Below are 26,736 nucleotides of genomic sequence, written 5' to 3'. Positions count from 1 at the left end.
TTTGTGCGTACCTGTAAAATGAGAACATCATGAAATTTATAGAGTTAGTAGAATAGAAAATAACTAGAGTTCTAATGCTATACTCGGTGGAAAAGTTCTAGTTATCTTCAACTTCTAACTTCTCCCTTATATAGGATAGAGTTCTCTCGAGTAAGGAGTCCTTCTCCTTATCAATTATGCAACCTTTTCGTTCAGAAAATATCTGATATAACCACTTAAGTTTATCTCATTCACGTGTATGCCTTATTCCCGAATTCTGCCCGTGTCCGTATACACTGTGTATGGACCTGGTTCATGCTTGAGTTTCTTTGTCAATCATCAAACCAAACCTTACTTGGGCCAACAATTCCCCTTGATAGCACACATATAGGAGGTCACATGTTCGTTTGGATCAGTCGTTCCATTATACATCAGAATTTCGGGCATACGGAACTTCTTCGGGATCGGCTTCGGAGCTACGCTCAGAGGGAAAGGCTTTTGGACAAACTTTTTGGTGTCCAGGCCTTTCAGTATCGGTGGTGCTCCTGGGATTTGATCGACCCTGGAGTCATAAGTCTTCACTTTTTTGTCGTTGGCTTCGATTTTCTTCTCTCCCGATTCCACCCGTTTCGTCAGTTTCACGAGCATCTTTATTATCTCGGGGTTGGTCCCGGGTTCAGCCTCACTCGATTTTTGTGTGACTGGTTCATTTTTGTGAGTGTTTTCCCAGGACGATTCGGGCTCAACTCTGTTGGGGGCGCGGCTCTGGTTCTGCAACTGGATTATCGCTGCCTGTTGAGCTTGTAACATTTCTAAGATCACCCGCAAGTTGATCCCATCGCCTTCGGCGTCGTATGTACTCCGGGCTATCGATCGGGTTCCCCCGTGAATTTTATTTTTGGGGTCGGTTGGCAAATTTGCTTTGATAATCACATATGAGTTAGCATCGATCGGGTCCGCGGCTGGAACTCCGTTGGGGTCAACATGGGGGTACCTCGTTGCTGGGCACCACATTGTTGTTCTTTCCATGGTGGCTGGATTCAATATCAACATTCAAATGGGCAAATTGGGAATTTGACACCTGAAATTAGTAGCTCAAAGAATAAGTGTAAAATAAAGTGTGTTATGAAAATTTGTATCAAATTACCACTATTATCCTTAGCCCCACGGTGGGCGCCAAACTGTTTACCCTAAAAAACGGATAACAATTAAATTTATATGTGGTTTTAAGGATACGTGGATTAATTCAATACAAATAATAAATTGTATTAGATTAAACAGATAAAGGACATAATAAATTATCAAACCAATTAAGGGGAGTGATCCCAGACTCAGTACCAACTTTCACTACAAAAAAAGGGTAAATTGCGGAGGTTTCTTTACGGAGGGTATAAGTAACCTCCGCAATTTGCATAATTTTGCGGCAAAATATTAGCCCCCACAAAATTATATACAATTTACGGATCCGCAACCCTAAAATAATAGCGGGTAATTTATTTCACACTCCCTCCATTTTTTCCCCAATCTTTTTCGCCCTAGAAACTTTCGCCACACAACAACAAAATACACTGTCTCCTTCTTCTTCTTCTTCTAACTTCTCTTTTCCTCTTCAATCGCCATCGCTTTTACACCTCCCAGGTTTGATTTTTCTCTTTCTTTCCTTATTCCCCTCATGGGTTTTCTGTTAATTTTGAATTTTTATGTGTATTTTGGTCGATCTGTATGATTAAATGGTGTTTGATATTGAATTTTTGTGTATATTAAATGGTCGATTTGTATGAATTTTTGTGTACTTTTTCCTTGCTTTCTTTGTACTTTTGGGTTTAATGGTCGATCTCTCTGCAGGAATTTTTGTGTACTTTTGTTTTTTTGCAGGCCTTAATGGTCGATATGTATGAATTTTTCTTTGCCTCTCTTCCTCTGCCTTGTATATTTGCTGCTGTGACTCTGACCTTGGACAAACTTAGAATTTTAATTCCACTGCCTCTCTCATTTTTCTTTTCTTATTAGTATATTTTGATACAAAACTCAACTAGCCCGTCTTCTTTGACTCAATCTCCAGTACTGCTACTTGCTTATGCTTACTAGTCAAAATGGGAGAAAATCATATGTAATAAATCATTTCTCCTTTGATCTTTTTCTTCTCAAGGTGGGGCCACTTGTTTCTTATGTCAAGTATTTAATAAAATCTGTTGTATAATTTATTCCTGAAGAGTCTTTTTCTACATACATTTCCTTGCACATTCTTGAAAGTTAGTTCAGGATAAGCTAAAGATTTCAAAAAGAAAAGAAAAAAAAAACACATAACATTTAGTTGCTTCTTGAACAATGGGCAAAAGGGAATATCCAAGTTCAGCTCATTTCCTTGTTACTTTGTCTTTACTGCTCCTACAAGCAGCTTTTGGATTGACTCTGTGTATAGAAAAGGAGAGAGATGCTCTTCTTGAGTTCAAAAGAGGCCTTAATGATAATTTTGGTCAATTATCAACATGGGGTGATGAAGAAGATAAAAAAGAATGCTGCAAATGGAAAGGTATTGAATGTAACTTCATTTGTCCAGTTTATATATAAAGAGGCAGATGAAGACTATGTTGACCTATAGATCACTCATACTTCAAGTGGCTTCGAAATAATTGCAAACATATATATTTATACTGTCGAATGATGATAAAAGAAGAAACAAAATACACCATTATTGACCAATCACTTGAAAATGCATATCAGCAGAAATAATATACTTTGTCTTACGGTGAATATATTTTCTATCATGATACTTATAGTTTATTGACTTACTTGTCTTTGAATCTACTTATTATTGTTGGGAGATATGACTATGACTATGCAAATGCATTCTTTCTTATGGGATTTTCAAGTTTGGTAGATGATTATATATGGCTTTTGTTGTATGTATTTATTGCTTCATAGTTAATATTCTGTATTCTAATAATAGAGAACTGATATTTTCTCTTTATATTCTGAAAGGTTCATTAGCTGCACTTGAAAGTTAATACTTTTCTATGGATAAATCTTGGATTAGAAAGTCAAGGAATACCACGGAATATTTATTTGGTTTAAATCAGTTTTTAGATTTTGCATTTGTATTACTTAATAGAAAAGAATAGTGAGAATTCTCGGAACCATGTGAAATTTTTATATAAGCAATTTAGAAGTTTAGTCATGTTGAACTGCTTGTTCATATGACAATTATCAGTAAAAGTCTGCTTTTTATATTCTATGATGCAATTTTTATATTCTTAAATCGCTTGTTTCATATGGTCAAGTTGTTCTTAGTTTCACAGTAATAGTATCTTTCAATATAATGAATTATTCAGACCTCTCTATACCATATCTGGTACCTTCACTTTTTTACTTTTATTTTTATTTATTAAAGATTCACATGGAGAAACTATTCTAGAAGAAACAAACAGTTCCACACACCGGTGGCTCCAAACCTAATTCTAGAAGAAGGGCTGAAATGGTAAAAGATGTCACATTATTTACCTTACTTTACTATTTAAATTTTAGATATTGTATCTATTTTTATTTTTTTTAATTAAACTATTCTGACTTATTTTTATTTTCATACATAGATGGCTGAGACAGGGAGAAAGCCTGGACGAGCACAACTTTATCTTGCTACACATACGAAAAATGATGGATCATATGTAAATGAGGAGGCAAAAGAAATATGTGTAAGTTACATTCATGATTGTTATAAATACAAATGATTTTCATGGAGTGATTTATATTCTGAAGATCTCTATATGTTTTGGCACATGATTTCATTTCTATTCATAGTAGCATCAATCTTTTTTGACCGAAGAAAATTATCCGTAAGCAACAAAATTCAGCATATACAGCTTTATATCATTTCCAGCCTTTAATTAAATTAAATGGGCCAAATGGTTTTGCTACTACCTTATTTTACAAAAGACATTATTTTACTTAAGTCACAACCATTTAGTATAAATAAACGCAGTAGTGCTCATTTGTTTCTGTAGCAGCTAGAAAAGACAACATTTAGTATCATTTGTCACTCCCTACCACAACAATATTATCCTTAGTACTCAAACTGCAGTGTATACTAATACTAAGATGATTAGATTTAGGTATATAAACTAAAAAGTGGTATTTTTTTTTTTACCACCCAATATAAATCAAGGAATTCTGTTTTCCTATCAGCAGTGCCCCTCTTCCATCCTTGAGAGAGTTTCTGTTAATGGGCATCCTCTTTGTGCCAAATTATTTGTTAAGAAAAGGAATTATTTGTTTGGTTGGAAACCTTTCTTCTGCATGTTTACTGAAGAAGGGGAAAAGTGAAAGAAGTTTTGACATAAAAAATTTTACTGCATTAAAAGTTGCATATCTGGAATATTAGCATGGCACGTCGGCTCCATTGTTTTCAACAATCTTTACAAGACTTGTGATTTTAGTTTCTATTGCATTGGATCAATGTATATTAGCCTTTGATTCAGTTCCTGTTTATAGCATTAAGAGGGGGCATTATAGAGAGAAGAAGGCTGCTGAACTTGCAAGAGTAATAGTAGAAGGATGCTTTTAACTTTTTATCTTCGTCTTTTTTGTTGGTTTAAGTAGACAATATATATTTCAACTCAATGACTTATTTCCTGATACTCTTCTTAATAGTTGTATTTTTTTTTTTACTTTTTGCTGCATCCAAGTGATAGAGCTAGTAGACCCGTTTCACAGACGGATGCAAGATCTTATGCGATAATAATCCCAGTGACAACCATTGAGATTCATTTTAATTGAAGTGGATGTATTAGGACAATGTAATAGCTGACTAATATAGACGGTTAACTATGTTCTAATTTAGCTTGATGACATATGATACTACTCTGTCCCAGTATTTTTCACGGTTAATGAAATGTTGATATTTCTTAATTTTAATATTTTGGTTTAAGCATAGATATTTCAATTGATATTAGGGTAAAAGTATGGCATATTAATGATAAAAAATTAATTCTATAATATATTTAAAAATAGATGAGGTTAAAACCCCCCAAAAGAAATTGAACAGATTATGATGGTGTACACATAAGAAATTGCGGGGGTTTACAACCCCTACAGTAAAAAAAAAGGTTAAATTTTAAAAAAAAATCTATTTTCGCGCATGAAATTATGGAGGCTAAAATTGTAATTTGCGGAGGTTAGAAACCTCCGCTATTTGCTGTCATGGCGGTTCGGGAAATGCCCGCATTTATCTGCCGCAAATTAATAGTGGCGACGCTTACTACGGGGGTCTGCTCAACCGCTGTGACAGCAAATAGCGGAGGTTTCTAACCTCCGCAAACTGCAGTTTTAACCTCCGCAATTTACCCATTTTTTGTAGTGTTTAATGAAATGCCTGCCTTCGATCCCAGGCTCACGATAATGAAGAATTAATGAACAAAAGTAAGAACTTTGAATAATTGAGAAAATAAAAGTATATTGCCTTGATATGCGTGTTACAATGATGCCTAATGAATAGTTAGACTCCCATTTATATAGTGGGGGAGTTTTACCCTAAGTACAATTCCAAAAGAAGTAAAAATCTTTCGTTTTACTAATCACTGATTTTCTGCCGATACGTGCTGAGATTCACCCTGTATCCAATTGGGCACGGATATCACGACCATTTGTTTATTGTGCTCGATTATCTGGTAATGCTCTCCGAAGTTTTGGGATTCGAATTGGACTTGGGGGACGTGGCCCCGATTCTTCCGAGGGCAGGTATATTGCCCGGACCCCGACTCGAGGGGCTCCTTGCCCCGACTCCAGTTCCTTACAGTCACATCTCTGCTCCGTTTACTTCATCGGGAACCGAGGCGTCTAAAGGGCTCGGTTTCACCCGTATACAAGTATCAAAGTAACCTTTCAAACACTTTGATCGAAACCCCCTTATGCATCCAAACATTTTTGACCCCTGCAAAAGGAAACCATATTACACGCTTAAGGTGAGCCCAACTAGTCTCTATCCGTTATGTTTTCTTTGGTACATGTTCTCAACTTCTAGATTGGGTCCAATTTTAGTAATTGGTTTAGGGATTAAGCTAAATATGTCTGGATAGCTGGTCTTCGCTAGTGATTACTTGATCTTGGATAGAGATGCAAATCATTCATATATGTGATTTATTTAATTCAATCAACGGTTGAAGCATTCTATTTCGACCAGTCAAAACAAAACAATTCCCCTATGCAAAATAATTTTGTTTTTTAAAAAAAGAAAGAAATAGCCACCAAACAGTATCATTAGCACCCAATTTTCTCAATCGGCGGCTTGATTCATAAATGAGCAACGCCCGCTAACATATAGCAGTTGATAACATGACTTGACAAATCTCGAATTCACGAATATCATTCAACATAATACATGGTCAATATTAGCTACCCGAAAGAATAAAAAGAAAAAGATCCCGAATTACTAGTAATATCATTCTACGATAATAGAGGGCCAACAATAATTATAGATACAATATCCGACTCAACCAATTTTTAAAAAGTTCATTATGCAAATTATCTAGACAGATCAAGAAAAGCAAGAACTCCCAAGTATGACAGCAATTTTTTATTTTTTTTTTGCAACAAAAAGAAAGAACCTTTGAACGAAGGAATTTTTTTTGTAGGACACAAATTGGCCATACCAGACGCTTTGTGGAAACTAAAGGACGAAATTGTTCCCCCACCAAAAGTAAACTAGTGAACGTTAGTACACCAAATATTATGGCCAATAAGCGCCACTTTTTTTTAAAAAAAATAAAAAATATAAGCGCCACTGTAATATACATATAGCCTGAAAAAAATACATAGCTCCTAGTAATATTTAAATAGTATTCTACCCTTTGTGATTTTTAGATCGTTTCTCTTAAATTGAGTGACCGTTTGAATTACTAAAAAATTTGGTTCTTTACTGTGTTTCTTAAACGTGAAGTAAAATAAGCAGTAAACATAACGATTTTTAAGTGAAAAATCACCCGACTTAAAAGATGCAAAAGCCACGACCTACTGTGTAAGATTTTCAACTTCAACTCCAATAGAATAATGAGCCAAAATGTATCAATTACAAGACTGTAATTTAATACTCTCCAGTACTCCTACTATGACTATTTGATTTATAAGTTACTCTAAGCAAACACTCGCTCCAACTCACTAATTGTTTGTGATACTTGATTACAACTCAATTTCCTAAAACATATTTACTAGACTGACTCAAGAAGAATACAACACTGATACTCGACTAGAGTGAACAAAATGAAGTTCTACAGTTGATGTGTAAAAGGAGATATTGAGAAGTCCAAAATAGATAGTATTTAAACGCCTGGACTTCAAGATCTTCTAGGAGTCCTATGCATAAGCAGCTTCTCGTTTGATAGGACTTCTACTGTTCCAAGGACTCTACAAGTTTTGGGACTCTTATGTCTTACTGATTTATTTGTATCTTCTTGGGCAACAACCCTTATCACATGCAGCAGCCTTCTTCCACCAAACTCGAACCTGGGTAACTTTGAGATAAAGTTACTGCCTAGCACAGACGTACAATCATCAACCAGAGGAGCTGGTCCTTTACCCTGAGGAGTTGATTCTTAGAACAGTTAAGCAGCTACGTTGAGGACCTGGTTCTTCAAACATTGCATCTAAATTAACAAACTTTGTTAATCATCAAAATCTCAATATTCAACAGTTTCATTTGAATTGAGTACCATTAAATTGGCTTAAAAGATAAAATTACTTTCTTAAAAAACTTGAACATTATCTGGATATACTTTAGAATAATAAGTACATAGTAACGACTCTAGAAACAGCTTCTCAATTTGTGAAGGTGTTATAACTAAGTCAAGTTCTAATCTATCTATATAGAATAGGAGAAGCAAATCTATCTATATAGAATAGGAGAAGCAAATCAATGTGATAATGCCAAGTGTCACAACAAAAAATAAACAAGTGTCAAATTTTAGGACAAAATTAGTTAGGTTAGTTAATAATTAGTTACTCTTTTTGAATTTGAATTTAAAATAGTTAATATCTATATATTTTTAAGTAAACTGTTGCGACCAAATACACTCACGCAAGTATACATGGTCGTCAAGTAATATAGTAATGAGTAAAGTATCGTTCCCACGAAGACTTATGATTAACTTTTGACTAACTCAAACTCAAATAACTTATCGATTCAAACGATTTCTCACAAAATAGATAATTTTCTAATTTACCACCTAAAAACTATCAAGTAATGAAATACTAGAGATCAACCACAACACTTAAATGATTTCGAATAACAATCAATAGGAGATAATATTCCAGGGTCACGGGTTATCTAATAATCATGTTGCATTCTTAGCTTCAAATAACTAATTGATTTATCTGGATTGTTGATTGACAAGGTTGATATTACTTATAAGAATCTGTCAAGTTCTTACTCGCCTATTCAAGCTAACTTAATGTCTATATGTCTATGGAATTAAGATTAACAAGAATGCATTTACACTTCCTGTATTTCAACCGAGCAAGACAATTAGTTATATTTCTATCCTAATTGCAAATCTGTTCCCCGATATCCGGGTTCAAGAACTTGCTCTATTTAATTCTATATGCAATCTAGAATTCCCACTTTCGAGTTTAATTCTAGATTCGTAGATAGTAATTCACTGTTAGCTACTCAGCAAATTAATTAAAAACTGAATTAAATAAATAACCCAATATGATAAAATCAACTTTGCCAAATTAAACTTCAAACATCAATATTCATGTATCGCCCATGACCCTAGAATAATAGGGTTCTTAGCCACTCATGTTCATGCAATCATCAAATAATTCACAAGAGTGCATAAGAATCAATAAAAGAAGGAAACATAAGAACTCAAGATGAATTCCGTGGTTCCCCAACTTTGTCGTAGCTTTTTCCCCCTTCCCAATATGTTCGATGACCTAAAAGAGGCGTTTTTGGCTTATATATTGCGTACAAAAGTCGTAGGCCAAAGTTCTCCTATTTCTAATCCAAATCAGCTTCAGGGATTGATGCTAGGGTGGATGCGTCGCATCCACCTCGTCCTCCACTTCTCAGCTTCGCATCCACCCTTTGTTCCTCCATCTCAGCTTTACCCAGGTGCGGATGCTAAGGCGGATGCTATAGGCCGACTTCACTGTTAAGGGTGCACGAAAACTGATTTTTTTCTAGATTGGATGCGACGCATCCAACCTCTCTTCCTCTAGCTAGAGCACCTTTTCTTCATAGTTTTGGACTCCAAACATCTTAAATCATCACACACAACTCAATTAGTCATAAAACCAAAAATTAAATCATGTTGGGTATTTTAAAGATCAAATAGTATCAAAAAGTGGTTAAAATATGGGTAAAGTAATATCAACACATATCGAAATATGCCCAACATCACCACCTCACACTTAAACCTTTGTTCGTCCTCGAACAAACCATCACTATAGTAGACGAAACAAAATTAAGCTCTTATCATTCAAAACACACTATACCTATGACCATGGTTATTTGCTACAATTAGGCTCTAGAATATGCATCACATACACTTCCCTTTACTTATGTCATTCTTTTAAAAATATTCAAACAAAAACAACATGCTCACAACAATCCTAACCTCAAAAACCGACTCAATGTCATGATGCACTCATGGCTTGAACACCCAACATCATAGAGAAGTCTAATAACGTTACCTATCCCTCGTGAAACCATGTGCTCTCACAACAAGAACAAGAGAGCGAGTTCAATCCACACATTCAAATCTTATGATCAAATATATTTTAATGACTCACATATATCAAAGAAAACCGCTCACTCTCACAAAGAAGTCACATGCATGCAATTGGTACCATAGGCTTGCCCTTATTGTAAATCTCTACTAATGTAAGCTCGCTCGATCTAAAATCAATTAGGACTTTTTCATGGTTGTACTGTGGGCTAAGAGACAGGTAGAATATATTTAAGGAATAGTGACTCACCCTCCTAAGCACTTTAATACATCACAAAATTACTTTAAGCGTATTTTTTTCAACACCACTTCAATTTTACAAACAATATCACCCCCAAAACAGTCCCTTTTTCTTTAAGCACTACTTTAGTTCATACCCACTAGCAAGAACAAGACAACAATTTATTCATTTCTATATTTCCTTCTCTATTTTTTCTTCTTTTTTTTTTTATTTCCGCTAGTGGTGATGTATTTTACAAAACAAGTGCACCTTTCTTCCTTTCATTGGTTCCACTCAAAAGTCACCTCACACTTAGTCCCTTCTTACTTCTTTTAGCGCTCATCTAACAATTAAAGTATTTTAAGAGGTAAAAGGATCAAAACAATATCAATTAAGAATAAAAAGGGTATAGGCTTGTAATGTGGGTACCAAATAAAAGTCAATAGGCTCAAAATAGTTAACTAGGGATAAATTTTATTTGTGATAAGCAATAAGCTCAAAAAGATCAAAGAAAGCCTAAAATCATTTTTCAAAACGAGCATCACCTCAAATTTCGCTTCAACTCACATACCGGGCAAGTTCTAGACACAAGTACAATACATGGACTACACAAAAATCTCATCACACATGGCACATGACTCACTAAGGACGGTCACATTCCGACTCTCAAACAATGTAAGTATTCACGGAGCAACGAGATATTAAGCATTAAACACAAGGTGAATATAAGTCATGTAAACGAGACATAGGCGCCACAAAATATGCTATCCAATTTAACAAGGCATCATCAATAATTTCAAATCATACAGAAGATACTACACATGCCAAAGCATAAATATGCTACTATGAAACAAGTCAAGGGCGCTTAGGTTCATCATTCTTCCTCCTTTTATTTTCTAAATTCCTAATCTACTCAGAAAGAAAAAAGCTACCCGGTTCAAACTACATCCCATGGAAAAGAACCGAGGCACAAAGAAAAACCACAGGGGATTATTAGTACCTAAAAAAAGCTAAAAGACATATTTTTGGATTTTTGTTTAGACTTTAATCCCTCAAGAAAACTGTCTAGGTGATCAATCATCGGAAAAAGTCCAATTTTTCTACTTTTTTCGTTTTTTTTCACAAAAACTACTACACTTAAGAATGAGTACTACAACTAAATAGCACAGAAACTCATCCAAACGATCTCCTCACCCCACACTTAAAATTTTGCAATGTCCTTAATGCACACTATAAATAATAAGAGGGTAAACGAGACTCCCTGGTAGGCCAAAGGCCGAAGCAATAGCGGCTCACGAGGTACTCAAACTTTCCCCAGGCATTGTTCTTTGTGTGGGCATCCCACACTTAGTCCTCACCATCTAGCTCGCTTCTGCACTCTTCTAATGGCTTTGCTTCCTATGCTCATAATCCTACAAAATAAAAATAAATACTACAAAATAATAAAAATAAAATAAAATAAAAAGTAAACAAAAATAAAAGAAAGCAGTAAAGCTGGGTTGCCTCCCAACAAGCGCCTGATTTAACGTAGCGGCACGACGTGAACCGCTTTTTGCCTCCACCTCGAACTTATGAATTGAGCCCCTAACATGGCATCCAGTCTGCGGCTATACTCCAGTGGTGGGGATACAAAAATAAATAGGCCAAGTAACAAATTTTTCACTCTATATTTCTCGGCCTTTATATGAGAAATATAAATTTTTCTCTCTGGCACGACAAATCAAAGAATGTAAGCATCCTGTTCCTCTTCCATTGACTCCTCCAAAGGCTCAGATGACTCGATTTCCATGTCATCATCCAAATACAATGTCGAAAAATATTTAGAATAAGGACCAACATGCCTTAACTTTGGAATTGTATTACTATTTATATCCTCATATGTGCACACACTAGAGTCTTCAAATATTACATTATCTACTACCTCGCATGGCTCTAGTGTACTTGTCTCAACATGGGCATCATCAACAGAGTCCTCAATTTGGCGTATAAGCTCCTTTTCAGCTTCTAACAACTCATTACTATTTTGTTGGGCGTTAGACGCAATAACCTTTGCATTTAATTGATCTTGCAAGTCGTGAATAGTAGTGCCAAATTTATCGATCCCTTGTCCTAGTTTAGATCTTCCCTCTATAAAGTGTCTCATCCCATCAATAAGTTCCTCACGTTGAGCCTCATATATTTCTAACTTTTCAGCCTGTTCTACCAGCCAAGTTTGGCTCAAAATCTCATCTTTTTCAAAAATTTTCTCTTGCTCATACTCGCTTTCTTCATTCAATTCTTCCATATTGGCTTTCATTCTTGTGATTGCTACCCTCATTCTTTTCATATCTTTTTTGAGTTCATCTTGTTGCTCTGCTACTTGCCTCAAAATATCCCTAATATATGCATCAGGTTCCATATCCTGCACTTCATTGCCCCTATCAAACTCAGAAACATCATTAGAAAGATCATAATAAGGGCTCAGAGAAGGATGAACAGGATTAGGACAACTATCCCAATGACCATCTTGACCACCACACATATTACAAATATTCCACTCAAAGAATTGAGATTGTGCACACAAATCGGTCCCGGGAATATTCTGACATTTTTTTTACCAGTGGGGTCCTCCACAATATGGACAAGGATCATCAAAATAAGAATAACCATCATTCGAATAATTTTTATTCCAAGATGCCATGTTAAAATAAATAACAAATACTAACTAAACAAAAAAAAATGAATAGATAAAAAAAAAGTCTAATCTAGAAAAATAGCTAATTTCTAACTCCCCGGCAACGGCGCCAAAAACTTGTTGCGACCAAACACACTCACGCAAGTATACGTGGTCGTCAAGTAATATAGTAGTGAGTAAAGTATCGTTCCCACGAAGACTTATGATTAACTTTTGACTAACTCAAACTCAAATAACTTATCGATTTAAGCGATTTCTCACAAAATAGATAATTTTCTAATTTACCACCTAAAAACTATCAAGTAATGAAATACTAGAGATCAACCACAACACTTAAATGATTTCGAATAACAATCAATAGGAGATAATATTCCAGGGTCATGGGTTATCTAACAATCATGTTGCATTCTTAGCTTAAAATAACTAATTGATTTATCTGGATTGTTGATTGAAAGGGTTGATATTACTCATAAGAATCTGTCGAGTTCTTACTGCCTATTCAAGCTAACTTAATGTCTATATGTCTATGGAATTAAGATTAACAAGAATGCATTTACACTTTCTGTATTTCAACCGAGCAAGACAATTAGGTATATTTCTATCCTAATTGCGAATCTGTTCCCCGATGTCCGGGTTCAAGAACTTGCTCTATTTAATTCTATATGCAATCTAGAATTCCCACTTTCGAGTTCAACTCTAGATTCGTAGATAGTAATTTACTGTTAGCTACTCATCAAATTAATTAAAAACTGAATTAAATAAATAACCCAATATGATAAAATCAATTTTGTCAAATTAAACTTCAAACATCAACATTCATGTATCGCCCATGACCCTAGAATAATAGAGTTCTTAGCCACTCATGTTCATGTAATCATCAAATAATTCACAAGAGTGCATAAAAATCAATAAAAGAAGGAAAAATAAGAACTCAAGATGAATTCTGTGGTTCCCCAACTTTGTCGTGGCTTTTTCCCCCTTCCCAATATGTTCGATGACCTAAAAGAGGCGTTTTTGGCTTATATATTGCGTACAAAAGTCGTGGGCCAAAGTTCTCCTATTTCTAATCCAAATCAGCTTCAGGGATTGATGCTAGGGTGGATGCATCGCATCCACCTCATCCTCCACTTCTCAGCTTCGCATCCACCCTTTTTTCCTCCATCTCAGCTTTGCCCAGGTGTGGATGCTAAGGCGGATGCTATAGGACGACTTCACTGCTAAGGGTGCACGAAATCTAATTTTTTTCTAGATTGGATGCGACGTATCCAACCCCTCTTCCTCTAGTTAGAGCACCTTTTCTTCATATTTTTGGACTCCAAACACCTTAAATCATCACACACAACTCAATTAGTCATAAAACCAATAATTAAACCATGTTGGGCATTTTAAAGATCAAATAGCATCAAAAAATGATTAAAATATGGGTAAATTAACATCAACACATATCGAAATATGCTCAACATCATAAAGTATTATTAAAAAAAGTGATAAGAGTCCCCAATATTTGTGCTAAAACAAATAACTACAGGACATGTGTGTTTAGCATATAGATTTTTATTATTTAGTTATAATTTATGTTTACTTAATACTGATGCAAGTGACATAGTTAAATTATTTCTGCTAGTGCGCCCTAATAAGGAGTGTGATGGATTGATAAAGTTTCTTTCACATTTAATCAGAAATTCATTTTTAGCCCCGAGAATGAAATCCTATTTGATAGGAACGCTAAAATTTCCAATAAAAACTTTTGTGCCACGAAAATTTGAATTAGTTGGGTTTACAGCAAAAGAATTTTTGAGTTGGTGTCAGTGCCTTTGCATAATTAAAACTCTCATAATAACTGAAGGAGGGATGGGTATTCCTATTTAAAGAAACTTCCTCCTGAACTTTGGCAGTTGTCTCTACTTCCCTATGACCATGACGATCGAGAGAGACGAGCCATTGACACCGGCCGGCCGGCTATTCGTCCAGCCGGAAATGGACCAAGTTATCAACTGTGCCATTGCCGTCGACGATCCATTCGACGTTGACGCTGTCAAGTTGGAAATAAGCAACTCCATATTGGTAAAACATACAAGATTCTCCAGCATCATGGTCAAAGACTCATGTGGTCGTGAACGCTGGCGTAAAACTGAAGTCAACGTTGATGACCACTTCATTATTCGCCGTGAACCTCTTACCGATGATCCTTCAGTTTCCGATGAAGATGCCATTAACGAATACTTAGCAGATCTCTCTGTTTCGACGCCGCTAAGTGTAACCAAGCCCTTGTGGGAATTTCACCTTCTCCTAGCCCATAAATGTGCTGTTTTGAGACTTCATCATGCTCTTGGTGATGGTATTTCACTTATGTCTATGTTTTTGTCTTGTTGCCGCAGAGCCGATGATCCTAATCAACACCCGACTAGTCAAGGTATCGTGTGTTGAGCTTGTTACTATCTCAAGTAAAAGCTTAAACAGTAGAATATACACTTACTTTACTTAATTATATTCTCAACACTACACTGCCCATATTATTTAGATTCAAAGAAATAGATGAATCGAAAGAAAAAAATTTCTAATTAGTAATCAGATAATTAATGAATTATTTAGTCAAATTGTATCCGGAAGTTGGCCAAATTATTAACTCTTAGAATGAGTGTGGTTCTTTTCTTTTGAGTCATGTATATGAATTTTCTTTTTTTATAATGGATGAGAGTAAGATTCGAACTTAAGACTTCCGTAGTTCTGACACCAATTTTGAATTGTATGATCTTATCTAAAAACTTAAATCATTTGACAGCGTTAAGTTTTTTTAATTTAATCATCCCATCTTTAACAGGTATAGGGACTTCTACTTCGTTAAGCAATCATTGGAGATTGAGCTTAAAGAAATTGATGAAGGTGATATGGTATACGTTGGTGTATGTCATTAAATTTGGTCTGAGAAGTTTATGGTTGAAGGATAAGAAGACAGCCATAAGCGGCGGAGCTGGTGTTGAGCTATGGCCGCGGAAACTGGCCACGGCCAAGTTCAAGATTGATGACATGAAAACAGTCAAAAAAGCCATATCTAATGCTGTGAGTTTCTTCTAGCCTCCATTCTTATGACATTAGATTGGAATACTGTTGACTTTTTTTTACACTTTAATTTGATTGCATCGATTCGAATTATTTCAGAGTTCACGACCAGATATATGTGGGCAAGACACCATGTGACCAATCTCATATAACGACCTTTAAACAACTTGACAAGCCATTTAATATACTTAACGAAAATAGAGGGAATACATGAGTGATCCACCATAACGATAAAGTTGGCAAAGTAATCTTGTGGACAAAATAAAAGTGCGCTCAATTGATTTTCTTTTGAGTGTAATACATTTTGGAAAATTTTATGTTAAAGAAACAGATATTAGGACATTAAATTTTAACATATGGGGGTATGATTGATCAGTTGAAAAAGGTTAATATAGCCAACGACAATATATTCTTATCTATTCTGACTTGCCCAATATTTGTCCATTTATTAATTTTCCTTTTAATGTAAAAGGAAATATGGACATTAATATTTATAGTGAAGGTGCATAATTGAATTGAAAAAAGAAAGAACTAATATTGCCAACATTAATAAATACCCAAATGAACTATTCTCCATCTATTTTGAAAAAAAAATGTTTTGTCCACTTTCGTCAATGGGAATTTATGTTCAATACTATCAAAATGGAAGAATGCAAGTGGCCTTGCATTGACAGTACCTTTTGTAGGATTCGTAATCGTGCACACTTAAAATTAAACTCTCATTTAAAATACTAACTACCCTATTTATACACTTAGCGCCTTAATCATATGCATTAATTATGCATGTCTACAAATCATGTCCTATCAGCCTTTATAGGGACAAGCTTGGAGCCTTAATTATTCATATGCATTAGTCGTACTAATGTTTAATGAGCTAGGGGTCGAATTAGGTACACGTTTCGTCGGTCAGTTAATCGATTGGCTAGTCGTTGTTCTTTTCTATAGTTGGAAAACACGTTAGGGAAATTAATGACTCAATCAATAATTGATGCGTCTGAATTTAGACCGTTTCATTCCTAGCTAGAATTAGTGGTGATATAAAAAGGCAAAATTTTGTGGCCGTGGAATGTACGTGGAGGATGTGACAAAGATCTATACTCGCTTTGCCTTAGGGGTATTTTGTCATTAATTCATTCCTTGTCTCTCTATTTATCACTGGTTGTTTGGGTATTGAAATGCAGAGTGTGTTAGCTTATGTGTCCCTAACTTCATTGAAAAATTCTTATTCGCATTTGTTTTTAAAAAAAATGGCGATTTTTCAATTTTTGGAAAAACTAATGATTTACTTTTTCTGATTTTTGAATTATTTTATACGTGGTCCATTATAATTGTTTTTGTGAAGAAACTATGTTCAATGCACGGTCAAGGAGAGTAAATTGATTAAGAATGTGACATCGAGGGTACATATTGAAACTCAGAATTTCTTTGACTTGTTGTTGTTGTTGTTGTTGTTTTTTTTTTTTTTTTGGTGTGTGTAGATAAACTGCAATTTTCCTTTTAAAAAAATGTTCCCCATTTTGCACTCGATCTCTTCTTTTATTTTCTTTCCAAATAAGAGAACTGATCAAGACAAACTTCTCTCTAAAAGTATTGATAACCGAGTGTGTTGTTCTTACAAGTTGATATAAATATTTTGGACTATAAGTTACAGTATTTGATTTGTATTTTTAAGTTTGACAAGATTGTAGTCAATATATTCCTCATACTAAATTCGATCTTATCACAAAAAACGGATTCAATTCTTCTTCCTCCTTTTTCCTTTTCGTTCAATTTCATGTCAAATCATTCTTACATCAACGAAGAAAGTTGTCATTTCTTCTTCCTCTTTATTTCTTTCCATTCATTTTCATGTCAAAGCTCAACCGTCCCTTTTTTCGTGTTTGGCGTGTCAAGTTATCGAAGTAGCCAAGTTTAAGGTGAAAAGTCATTTGTCAAATATGCTTGACAACTAGAATAATTAAAGTCCCACAAGAAATAGCCATAAGAAAATATCTTCGAACAAATGAACCTATCCTTTATTTTTCTTTAATTTTATGGATATTGTTGCACTCCCTAAGGTTTTTCTATGATTGTATTTAGGTATAGTTATGGTCGGTTGACAGTCGTGTCGTATTCTGTAATAGCTAGCTGGATAGACTAGCTACTGATTTTGAATGCTCCAATTGGTGATTAATAGAAAAAATTACGTAGTTATTAAAAATAATGCTCCAAACTTAATTTCAATGAACACATGAGTATGTGACACAGAATAAAATTTCCCGTATATGAGTTAGGCCTTGAAACTAATGGGTTCGCAAGTACTAATAGGATTTTTTATGAAATTATAAAGTTAAGTTTTAAAAAAATGAAATACAGTAATATTGATGCCTAGTTTAAAAAGAAAAGAAATTTTATTTTTAACATTTGAAGAGTTTCGTGTGAGAATTTGAAGCGCATGCATTTGAACTTACTTTAAGCAGAGGTGTAAATCCCAACATTTTTGTCATTTTTTGTTTCGTTGCCAAAATTTTCAATTATCGCAGACTGAAGAAATCCACAACCTTTGCCGACTCTCTCTTCTGTTTACAAGACAAATATGACCTTCAATATAAATCCACGAAAACAACTAGTAGTCTAGTACCCATGATGAAGCCAGGAGTAGAGATGTCAATATATAGATGCTTTTTGTTTACAAGAAAAATATAACCTTCGTGAGCATATACAAAATCCAGGAAAACACCTTTTGACTAGTACTGATATATGCAAATGCTTTTCTTGATACTGTAGACTATCAACGATGTCCTCTTTGGAATCATATCTTGTGGGCTCTCTAGGTACCTGGATCTTCGATCTCCCAAAGGTAAAATAAATCCCATATATAATTATTACACCACTTGAACCTCCTAATATCCTTCTATAAATTTAACACTAGAATATATTAATTAACTTGGTTCCGTTGGTTTAATTTGCAGCTCTGCAAGAAGGGCTTCAGATCACTGGAGTTGCCATGGTGAATTTAAGAAAACAATCTGGATTACAGGTGTAACTTCTTAACTACAAAACGTAACAATAAGAAATTTATATCATTTGTACAATGTCACGTCTTAGACCAGACATTGTTAACCTCAAACATTTTTTTCAGGACTTTTCCCAGTTGATGAATAGCAAATCGGGAGCAAGGTGGGGTAACAAATTTGGCATGCTTCTCTTACCAGTTTATTATCACAAAGGTGGAAGTGATCCATTGCAGTATGTAAGAAGAGCTAAAGAAATGATTGACAAGAAAAAGTTATCACTAGAGGGCCCTTGCTCCTACAAAATTGGAGATACTGTTATGTCCTATTTCGGAGTTAAGGTACACTTCTTAGACTCTACACTTCGAGGTGTCAAATGGAAAAGTTGAGTCAAATTTGGACGAATCAAAACATGTTAAATTAATAAAACGGTCATCACTGAACCCCTCCAAATTTTGCTTTGGTCAAATAACGAGTCATAACTCAACCCGTCCAACATGACCTTACCTCTTCTTTTTAAATTTTGCTTTAGAAAATATTAAATACAAAAACTATTGTCGTTCTATTAAATTTTTTTTATGTTTGGATTGCATTTTGACTTGTGGAGTTGCACGTTTTGGAATTTTGACTCAATAGTTTTACGGGTTATTTCGAGTTTAACCCATTGAGTCAAAATTAACAATTTAACAAATGGAACATAGTTCAACCCGTTTAAACTTAGAGCGGATTGTTAAAAGGGGTTTTAACGCTGTATACCCCCTCTATAAATCTCTTTACTCACTATGCCTTAATTATGAAAGTTACATTGTATACCTATAAAGAAATTACATCAAATATCTTGGTAGAGAATCTTATGTGTGTAACAACCACTATTAATAAGGGGATAATATCCCTTAAATATAGCCTTAATTATTGAAACCTGTACTCAATGAATTTTGAGATTCACATCTCCCTTAATTAAACCATATTCATATTTTCCATCAGAACTTCATTTTTGATATTATATACTCTATACTTTCAAATCTTCTCATATATTTTGAATATACCATAATATTCTAATTTGAAATACAATTCAAATCGAATATATCACAATATTCTAATGACAAGTATACTATCTAAACCAAGCATATCACAATATTCTAATTTAGAATATATTATTCAAACTAAATATGCCATAATATTATAATTTGTAATACATTATTCAAATACTATAATATTCTAATTTGGAATACAATATTCAAACAAAACATACAATAATATTCTAATTTGGAATACAATACTCAAAAAATATTCTACAATTTTTTAATTTGAAAAATCTGGTTTGAATACTTTATTCCAAATTAGAATATTGTGATATGTTTGATTTGAATATTGTATTCCAAATTAGAATATTGTGTTATATTTTATTTGCATATTGTATTCTAAATTGGAATATCATCGTTGTTTGATTTGAATAATGTATTTTTCATTAGGATATTGTGGTGTATTGGTTTGAATAGCATATTCTAATATTTTATTTTAGTTTATATATTATATCCCTAATTAGAACATTGTCACGTTATTTTATTTTTCTTTTGATTACATAGATAAAAAAGAAGAAAAAGATTATGGAGTACTTCATAGAGAAATTACTGGGGGGTGGACTTTTTGGTGAACATGTATAATTCTAATTCCTTAAAACGTGGGATGATGGAGTATTTTAAGGGATTTATTAAGTTGGAGTGAGATAATTTAGTTCCTTAAAAGGTGAGATTTATTTAATGGCATATAATGAGATTAAAAGTTTAAAAAGTAATAAACTTTTATAAAATAGGTATACAAGGTAAAATAAATATTTCAAAGGTATATGGAGTTAACTAGCATTTTCAATGGGCATACCCTGTAGATACCACTTCTAATGTGGCTGCAATTTTCCAGTTTTTTTTTTAATGTTTTTAATAACTCATATTTTATTGTTCTACGTTTGTGGTATGCAGCCGGCTAGCTTGCTGAACTACAGAATTTTTAGTAATACCACATTTACAATCTCAAACGTGATCGGCCCTCAAGAGGATATCACATTCGTAGGGAACCGCATATCCTCCGTTAGAGTCACTTCTAGCGCCCTGCCTCATGTAAGTTTCTTATGTATTATTGCCTCTTGTCTATCTTTTTTTCTAATATAATCGTGGTATTTGGGCTAGGCTTGCGCGTATTTCGACTAATTTTACGGGGTACCCGCTGTCTCTCATCAGTACAAATATCGGATAATTCTATCCACAGATGAGAAGAAATTTATCAACTCTTTCATGAGAGCATAAATCATCATGCCTTTTGCTAATGTTAAATGCTATGATATTAATTCAGGCAATCACAATGCACATGGTGAGCTATGCAGGAAGGGCTGACATGCAAATATTGGTGGCTAAAGACATCATCCCTGACCCCAAAATCCTAGCCAAGTGTTTTCAAGATGCCTTACTGGAAATGAAGGAAGCTGCACAAACTGTTTGCAAAAATTAAAAGGATTTACTCACACACACTTTGATAGTGTAATTTATCCTGTTGTAGCAGGTTGATTGCCTTATTTCAGGTCACTAATTCCACTTATTATGCGTTATTATATATAGTTATCTTTTAGGTGACCTGATGGTATAAAAATTCTTTCACCTGTCGACCTGGGTTATTTAGACTGTAGAGGTACAGTTACATGTAAAGAAGTTGAGTACACAAGTTCCTTGCATATCTTTTCTGTTATTGAACAATAAAGTAATGAGCCTCTTTCTGAGGTTTTTTTTCTTCCCCAATTCTTGTTCTGCCCTTGATTCAAGAAAGTCATTGATTTTCTTTCATCTCTTGCAACATTGAGCAAATAAACAAAATTTTCAACCAATTTTATTTGATTTTTTGACCTGATCTAACCATTATTATAGAAAAGAAGCACCAAGATGGATCTGTAGCAAGTGCAATAAGATGCAAACAGAGGCTTTTTTACATAACAAGTACGTAAAGAATACACTCAAATAGGCCATGAAGGTAAGTTATTGAAGTTAATATCCAGGCTGCAGATACATGCATTACAATAAGATATATCTATGTGCATTATGTATGATCAAACTAAAAACTGCTTAGAAGTAAAACCCGATTTTCTTGCAGCATTAATAAGTTTCAATGCCTAACGGAAAGGCTCTCTTCTTGCTTCTTTCTCGCTTCTTCCTTAGTAAAAGCTTCCTTAGAAAATTCACCCCCCCGCGCTTCTTGGCTGGTAAAATAACCATAGTTCCCACATTCGGAGTTTTAGCTTCAGACTCATGTGGGCTTTGAGCTGCGTGAACTGTATCCATGGTTCTTAGGGGCTCTTCTAAGTTGGGAGAGTTGAGTTCCTCCTTTTGCACATCATCCTCGGATAACATCCGATCGAGTAGAGACATGTGCTTCCTCATGTTCTTAATGCTACCATTGGTGGCACCAACTGTATTTTCCTTTGGCAAAGATAAGGCCTTAATTTGCTTTCCTAGGTTCAGTATAGTCTCTTGACACTCCGCCAATTTTGCAGAAGCAGATGTTATTTCCCAGCCCTGCCAATTTGAACAATCATTTCTCTACATGATTCAGTAGATAAAGTACATATAGACAGTGATGCAAATAGGTGGTCCATTATAAAAGAAATATATATTCACGACTCTTGTTGTTGGAAGTATCGCCGATAAGGTATTGGAAGTACTATTTATGCAGCATATTTGTAATTCATATAAAGAAACAATATAACGCGGATTAATTAAGTTCAACAAATCATCAATTTGATCACTCTGAAGTGGCAGCGACTTTTTTATGCTTAAAGATTACGTACTAGTTTTTCAGAATTACAGTAAGCTTTACTTGATCTTGCATACATTTTCATTGTGATTGTGATGCTTCTACTTACAACATACAACAGTTCACTGAAATCTATATTGAGTGGATGCCTGAGATCATAAAAATGCCAATACTCGATCAATCAATGCTTCAACCATCAATTTTATAAGAATATTGAAGTTCCTTAAGGCTTGATGTCACAACAAAATTGTAAAAGAAGATCCTAAACTAGACAAGAATAACACCAAAAGGAAAATCGCGAATTGGCAGAAGCAGAACTCACAGTTTGGTGCAGTCCTTTTTCTTGATCCACGTTGTCCACAGAAGTTCTCTTGTCAGTAATACTGCTTATCAGAAATTAGAGGAGTTAGACCCTTCATTATCTGCACTCTATTAACTAAGAGAACAAAATAACAATTGAACGATACCTTTCAAGTTGGAGTTGAAGCTCAAGGCAAGTTCCTTCCAGCTCTTCACAACAGTGACTTCTATCTTCCAATTCTACTTCAAGAGAAGATAGTTTTTGAAGTGTTTCATTTAGTTTAACTTTGGTCACAGTAAGCTGTGTATCAAGATCTTCATTGATTGATTTCTGATTTTCCATAAGATCTTCCATCATCCTTTTAGATTCTTTAGCTTCTTCCAGTTCAACTCGTAGACTTACAATACTTTGTTGTGATTGCTTAAGTTCATTTGCCAAGTTTTCGCTCTTGTTCTTCATGACCTGCAGCTTGACTTGTACATCTTTGTTTGAGGACTTCATACTGTTTATCTCAGCTTTCAATCTTTCATTTTCTGCTTGGAGGATAGAATGAATTTTCTCCAATTCAGATATAACACTTTGCGTTGATCCCGGTTCAATTGTTAGACTATGCATCTTTGGAGAAGTTACCGGAGATTTCCAAGTAATATAACCACTGATGGGAAGCAGTTCAGACGGCCCAGTACATGGAGGGTTTACATTGTACAAAGCTACTCTAATATCCTCTATTAATTCATCAGTGCCCTTTTTCGAGACATGGCTTTGCTCCATTATTATTTTCAAGATTTCATGAAGCCAATTGGAGGATCTCTTGGACAGTGAATCTTGTCCTTGAACTTCCATTCCCAAGTCATATAAATCATGTTGTCCCACTTTAACTAGTTCCTTACCAGTCGAGTCGATCTGGTGTCCATGTATCTCTATTCTCGAGGAATCTGATAAAGCGGGACTTGCATCTGAGGGAGGATAAGAACTCCCTATTGTAGAATCAACAGCAACTATTGCAAGTTTCTCCATTTCAGCAAAATCATCCATCAGACACTTCTCTGAAACCCCAATCATTTTTGAACAAATACTTTCATCTCTCTTGCACGTGTCGTAACTTGATATTGAGGAAGTTTCATTTGATAGTGGACTAGCCAAGGCCAGCTCTTTGGAACCCTTAACAGAAGAATGGCAAATCTCAACTTCTTTCCTTCCTAATAAATCTTTCAAAGCCTTGTTCTCTCCCTCCAGATTACACATGCGTTCAACTAGAAAAGTTATCTCCTTATGGCGAAAGTCATCCTTCGCCGTGTCTTTAAGAATTAAACTTCCAGTTGGGGGATCTGACTTCCTCCTCCTTACGACAGTTTGACTTTTTTCTTGCATTTCAATTTCATTCTTAACCTTTGTCAATGCAACCTGACCAGGCAGCCGCTTGCGAGATAGAAGGCGTAATCTTTGACATTCTGCTTCCAATTTTCTAATTTTCTTCACATTCTCTAGTTGCTGCTTATGTGAGGCATCCAAAGAGCGACGGCTGAACTCCATCTCTTCATTCCGAATATGGAACTCCCTTTCAAGCATCTGAAATTCATACCTCAAAAAAGAATTTTCTTTCTCTACAGAATCTAACCTAGACATTAGTGCATTAAACTCTGCTTCTGCCTGTGCACTGCTCTTAGTTAGATCTTCAACTATCTTACCTTTCACGAGAAGGACCTTATTTAGATGAGAATTCTCACGTGTCAAATTTGTTATCCTTTTACTTGTTTCTGCTAATCTGTCCTCTAACTTTTTGTTCGCCTTCTCAAATTCTTTTGACGTCCTCATTACAGCGTCACGTACTTTTTGCTCTTGTTCCTCTCTGAGAGAAGTTAATTGCTGTATATGATCCCTCAGCGCGGTGTTCAAGTGCATTATACTTTCATTAGCAGCTTCTCTCCGAACGACTGCTTCATCTAGTTCTTTTTTTAAGCAAAGCACTTCAGCTTCTGCTTTCTTCTGACCTAAAATTGCATCTAATATGTGAGAAGGATACTAACACTTTACGGGAAATGGAAATAAAGGTAACCGAGGAGGAAATGCGCCTTAGCAATATTGAACAGGAAAAATAAGAACAGTTAGTTACCTGCTATAGCTTCTTGTTCCATTTCTGCAGACCGTATCAATTGTTCATCTTTAGAATTAGACTCACTGAGGGCGGTAACTAACCTCTCGTCTAAAATTTTCAATGATTGCTCCAGAAATATTTCCTTTTCATTTGGAACTGTCTGTCCCTAGACATAATTAATTAGTATCCTTTAGCACAAAGGGAACGTGTCCGAAAGAATGTTACAACAGTGAGCTAAAACCTCTGTCACATTAAAGTTAAATTTTTAAGTACCTCTACTCCATTTACTTGAGCAGGATGATCAGATTTGCTGATTGAAACAATTGTCTTCTCTGAAGATCGTTTCCTCGGCCATAACCATGACTTCTGGTCCATGATTTACTGTAACCACGAAATTCAGTCACGAATTTCAAGAATTGCAAGAAAAGAGCAAATGACAAAGAGTCAAAGAGCAAATAAAGAATCTTATTTTAGCCATTTGGTTTCTTCTCTTTTTCCTTTTGAGCACTATAATAGAGCTACTGACAAACAATTCACAGATTTTACTAGTTAAACCGGTCGATTAGAACCAGGAGAAGGAAATTCAATTCACCACTGACACCCAACAAAACTTTGCAACTCAGAATCAACCTCTTCAATAAACTAATAAAACGCTTTTCTATCTCTAAAGAAACTTAAAAAGCTTTAAAAACATGAACATTGCTTCATTTTTATCAACAGGGCCGAATACAGCCTATATTTAACAGATTCATACCAGTATTTTCATCACGGAACATAGATATATACCCAAAAAAATTACTGTCCTAGAATTTCAACAAGGTGCCCCCCTCTCCCCCCAAAACCCCCCCTGTGAAGGTTATAGGGTAGCAGAGTAGGGAAAATAAGGGGTAAAATTTTGACACAACATAACTCCCTAAAATCGTACAGTGGTTTTTTTAAAACTAAAAATGAAGAAAAGACCAATAAAAAGACACAAAAAAATTGAAGAAAACAGAGAATAAAATGCACGCATACTGTAAAATTCTACTGTTTCAGTATGTTGATATAACTACGGACATAACGAGAAAAAAAAGAAGCTCAATACTCCATTTTTAAGCAAAATGCAAACGAATAACTATCATAAAAAAAACAAATTAAATTCACTAAAACTACATGAAGAAAACCCATAATGAGTTTTTAACAGTGAGATTAAACTTGAGCAGTCAACACTCACCAACCTCAATCTAGCATGCACCAGCAGCTACTGATCATTACAAAAATAACCAAAACTTGTTGAATTCTTGGACGTAACCTTACTGCAAGCTTCAAGAAAAGTGGCTAGTAAAAAAATCGACCATTCAAGACACCACCTGAAACTAAGAGAGTGAAGAAATAGCTGAGAAAATGCATCACTATAGCCACCGACAAGTTAAAGTAATTAAGTTACACACCTGGGGAGTGAAGTGAAACAAATTTAACAACAAATAGTGGGTGGGTCTCACCTTCACTTTGGCATAGGGGTAAAAATCCAAAGTCAAGAAAAGATTAAAAGTAGCTATGACTAGCCAGTAGCCAGTAGCAGAGAGTAAGATAAAGTTTTTGGAGGGTCCATTTTTCACAATCAACCGTTGTAGCTCTAATAATGTCTGAAAACGTTACACTTTCAAGACATGCAAGGTTATATTTCACCATCTGTGAATATCACGCCCCATCGAATATTAAGTACGTGTAACCTTGTGGGTTGGTTTTGTTAATAATTTTTACACTCTCAAGTTATGTAGACCAATCCCACCAGTAACATTTGATATCAAACTTAAATAGTAACGTGAAAACTAAACTAATAATATATTAAATTATATTGATAGTATAAAAAAATTATATATATAAAAAAATTGAATTCATTACATATTCAGGAGAATGT

The 26,736-nt window shown here is 34.7% G+C and overlaps 2 protein-coding genes and 1 long non-coding RNA gene across 12 annotated transcripts; 2 read left to right on the top strand and 1 right to left on the bottom strand.

The window, feature by feature from the left end:
* Nucleotides 1-1,381: 1,381 nt before the first annotated feature.
* Nucleotides 1,382-4,851, top strand: LOC107811182 (uncharacterized). 3 transcript variants are annotated; one of them, XR_001653844.2, is made up of 4 exons: nt 1,382-1,617; nt 3,371-3,457; nt 3,570-3,671; nt 4,468-4,851. It is a non-coding gene; the product is annotated as an uncharacterized LOC107811182 (long non-coding RNA). The 3 variants fall into 3 exon arrangements; XR_001653845.2 differs by having other exon boundaries at nt 1,396-1,617; nt 4,662-4,851; XR_001653846.2 differs by having other exon boundaries at nt 1,402-1,617; nt 3,570-4,851.
* Nucleotides 4,852-14,242: 9,391 nt separating this feature from the next.
* On the top strand, nt 14,243-21,431 carry LOC107767001 (wax ester synthase/diacylglycerol acyltransferase 11). The gene is made up of 7 exons (XM_016585921.2): nt 14,243-15,005; nt 15,414-15,652; nt 18,419-18,491; nt 18,604-18,671; nt 18,774-18,986; nt 20,622-20,759; nt 20,992-21,431. Exons 1-7 carry the CDS (start codon nt 14,504-14,506, stop codon nt 21,145-21,147), a joined length of 1,389 nt encoding a protein of 462 aa, XP_016441407.1. The 5' UTR covers nt 14,243-14,503; the 3' UTR covers nt 21,148-21,431.
* Nucleotides 21,432-21,593: 162 nt separating this feature from the next.
* On the bottom strand, nt 21,594-26,447 carry LOC107767002 (filament-like plant protein 7). 8 transcript variants are annotated; one of them, XM_016585922.2, is made up of 7 exons: nt 26,267-26,447; nt 26,050-26,191; nt 25,110-25,217; nt 24,855-25,002; nt 22,908-24,732; nt 22,763-22,823; nt 21,594-22,202 (listed from the first exon to the last, which is right to left on the bottom strand). In XM_016585922.2, exons 3-7 carry the CDS (start codon nt 25,209-25,211, stop codon nt 21,783-21,785), a joined length of 2,556 nt encoding a protein of 851 aa, XP_016441408.2. In that variant the 5' UTR covers nt 25,212-25,217; nt 26,050-26,191; nt 26,267-26,447; the 3' UTR covers nt 21,594-21,782. The 8 variants fall into 8 exon arrangements, with proteins under 8 accessions (XP_016441408.2, XP_075094118.1, XP_075094117.1 ...); XM_075238017.1 differs by having other exon boundaries at nt 26,054-26,191; nt 26,267-26,444; XM_075238016.1 differs by having other exon boundaries at nt 26,050-26,267.
* Between the last annotated feature and the right edge of the window lie 289 nt (nt 26,448-26,736).

Source organism: Nicotiana tabacum, chromosome 19, assembly GCF_000715075.1.
Source record: "Nicotiana tabacum cultivar K326 chromosome 19, ASM71507v2, whole genome shotgun sequence".
Taxonomy (NCBI): Eukaryota; Viridiplantae; Streptophyta; class Magnoliopsida; order Solanales; family Solanaceae; genus Nicotiana; species Nicotiana tabacum.
Note: the sequence above shows the minus strand (reverse complement) of the source record. Positions and strands in the feature narration are given on the sequence as shown.

Bases quoted from the DNA above. Each gene is read 5' to 3' on its own strand.
- LOC107767001 (XM_016585921.2), top strand. From the start codon at position 14,504: ATGACCATGACGATCGAGAGAGACGAGCCATTGACACCGGCCGGCCGG. The intron at 18,492-18,603 runs GTAAAATAAATC...TTTAATTTGCAG, and splicing joins GGATCTTCGATCTCCCAAAG to CTCTGCAAGAAGGGCTTCAG. The intron at 18,987-20,621 runs GTACACTTCTTA...TGTGGTATGCAG, and splicing joins TGTCCTATTTCGGAGTTAAG to CCGGCTAGCTTGCTGAACTA.
- LOC107767002 (XM_016585922.2), bottom strand. From the start codon at position 25,211: ATGGACCAGAAGTCATGGTTATGGCCGAGGAAACGATCTTCAGAGAAG. The intron at 25,003-25,109 runs GTACTTAAAAAT...AATTATGTCTAG, and splicing joins CTCAAGTAAATGGAGTAGAG to GGACAGACAGTTCCAAATGA. The intron at 22,824-22,907 runs GTATCGTTCAAT...TCTGATAAGCAG, and splicing joins CTTCAACTCCAACTTGAAAG to TATTACTGACAAGAGAACTT.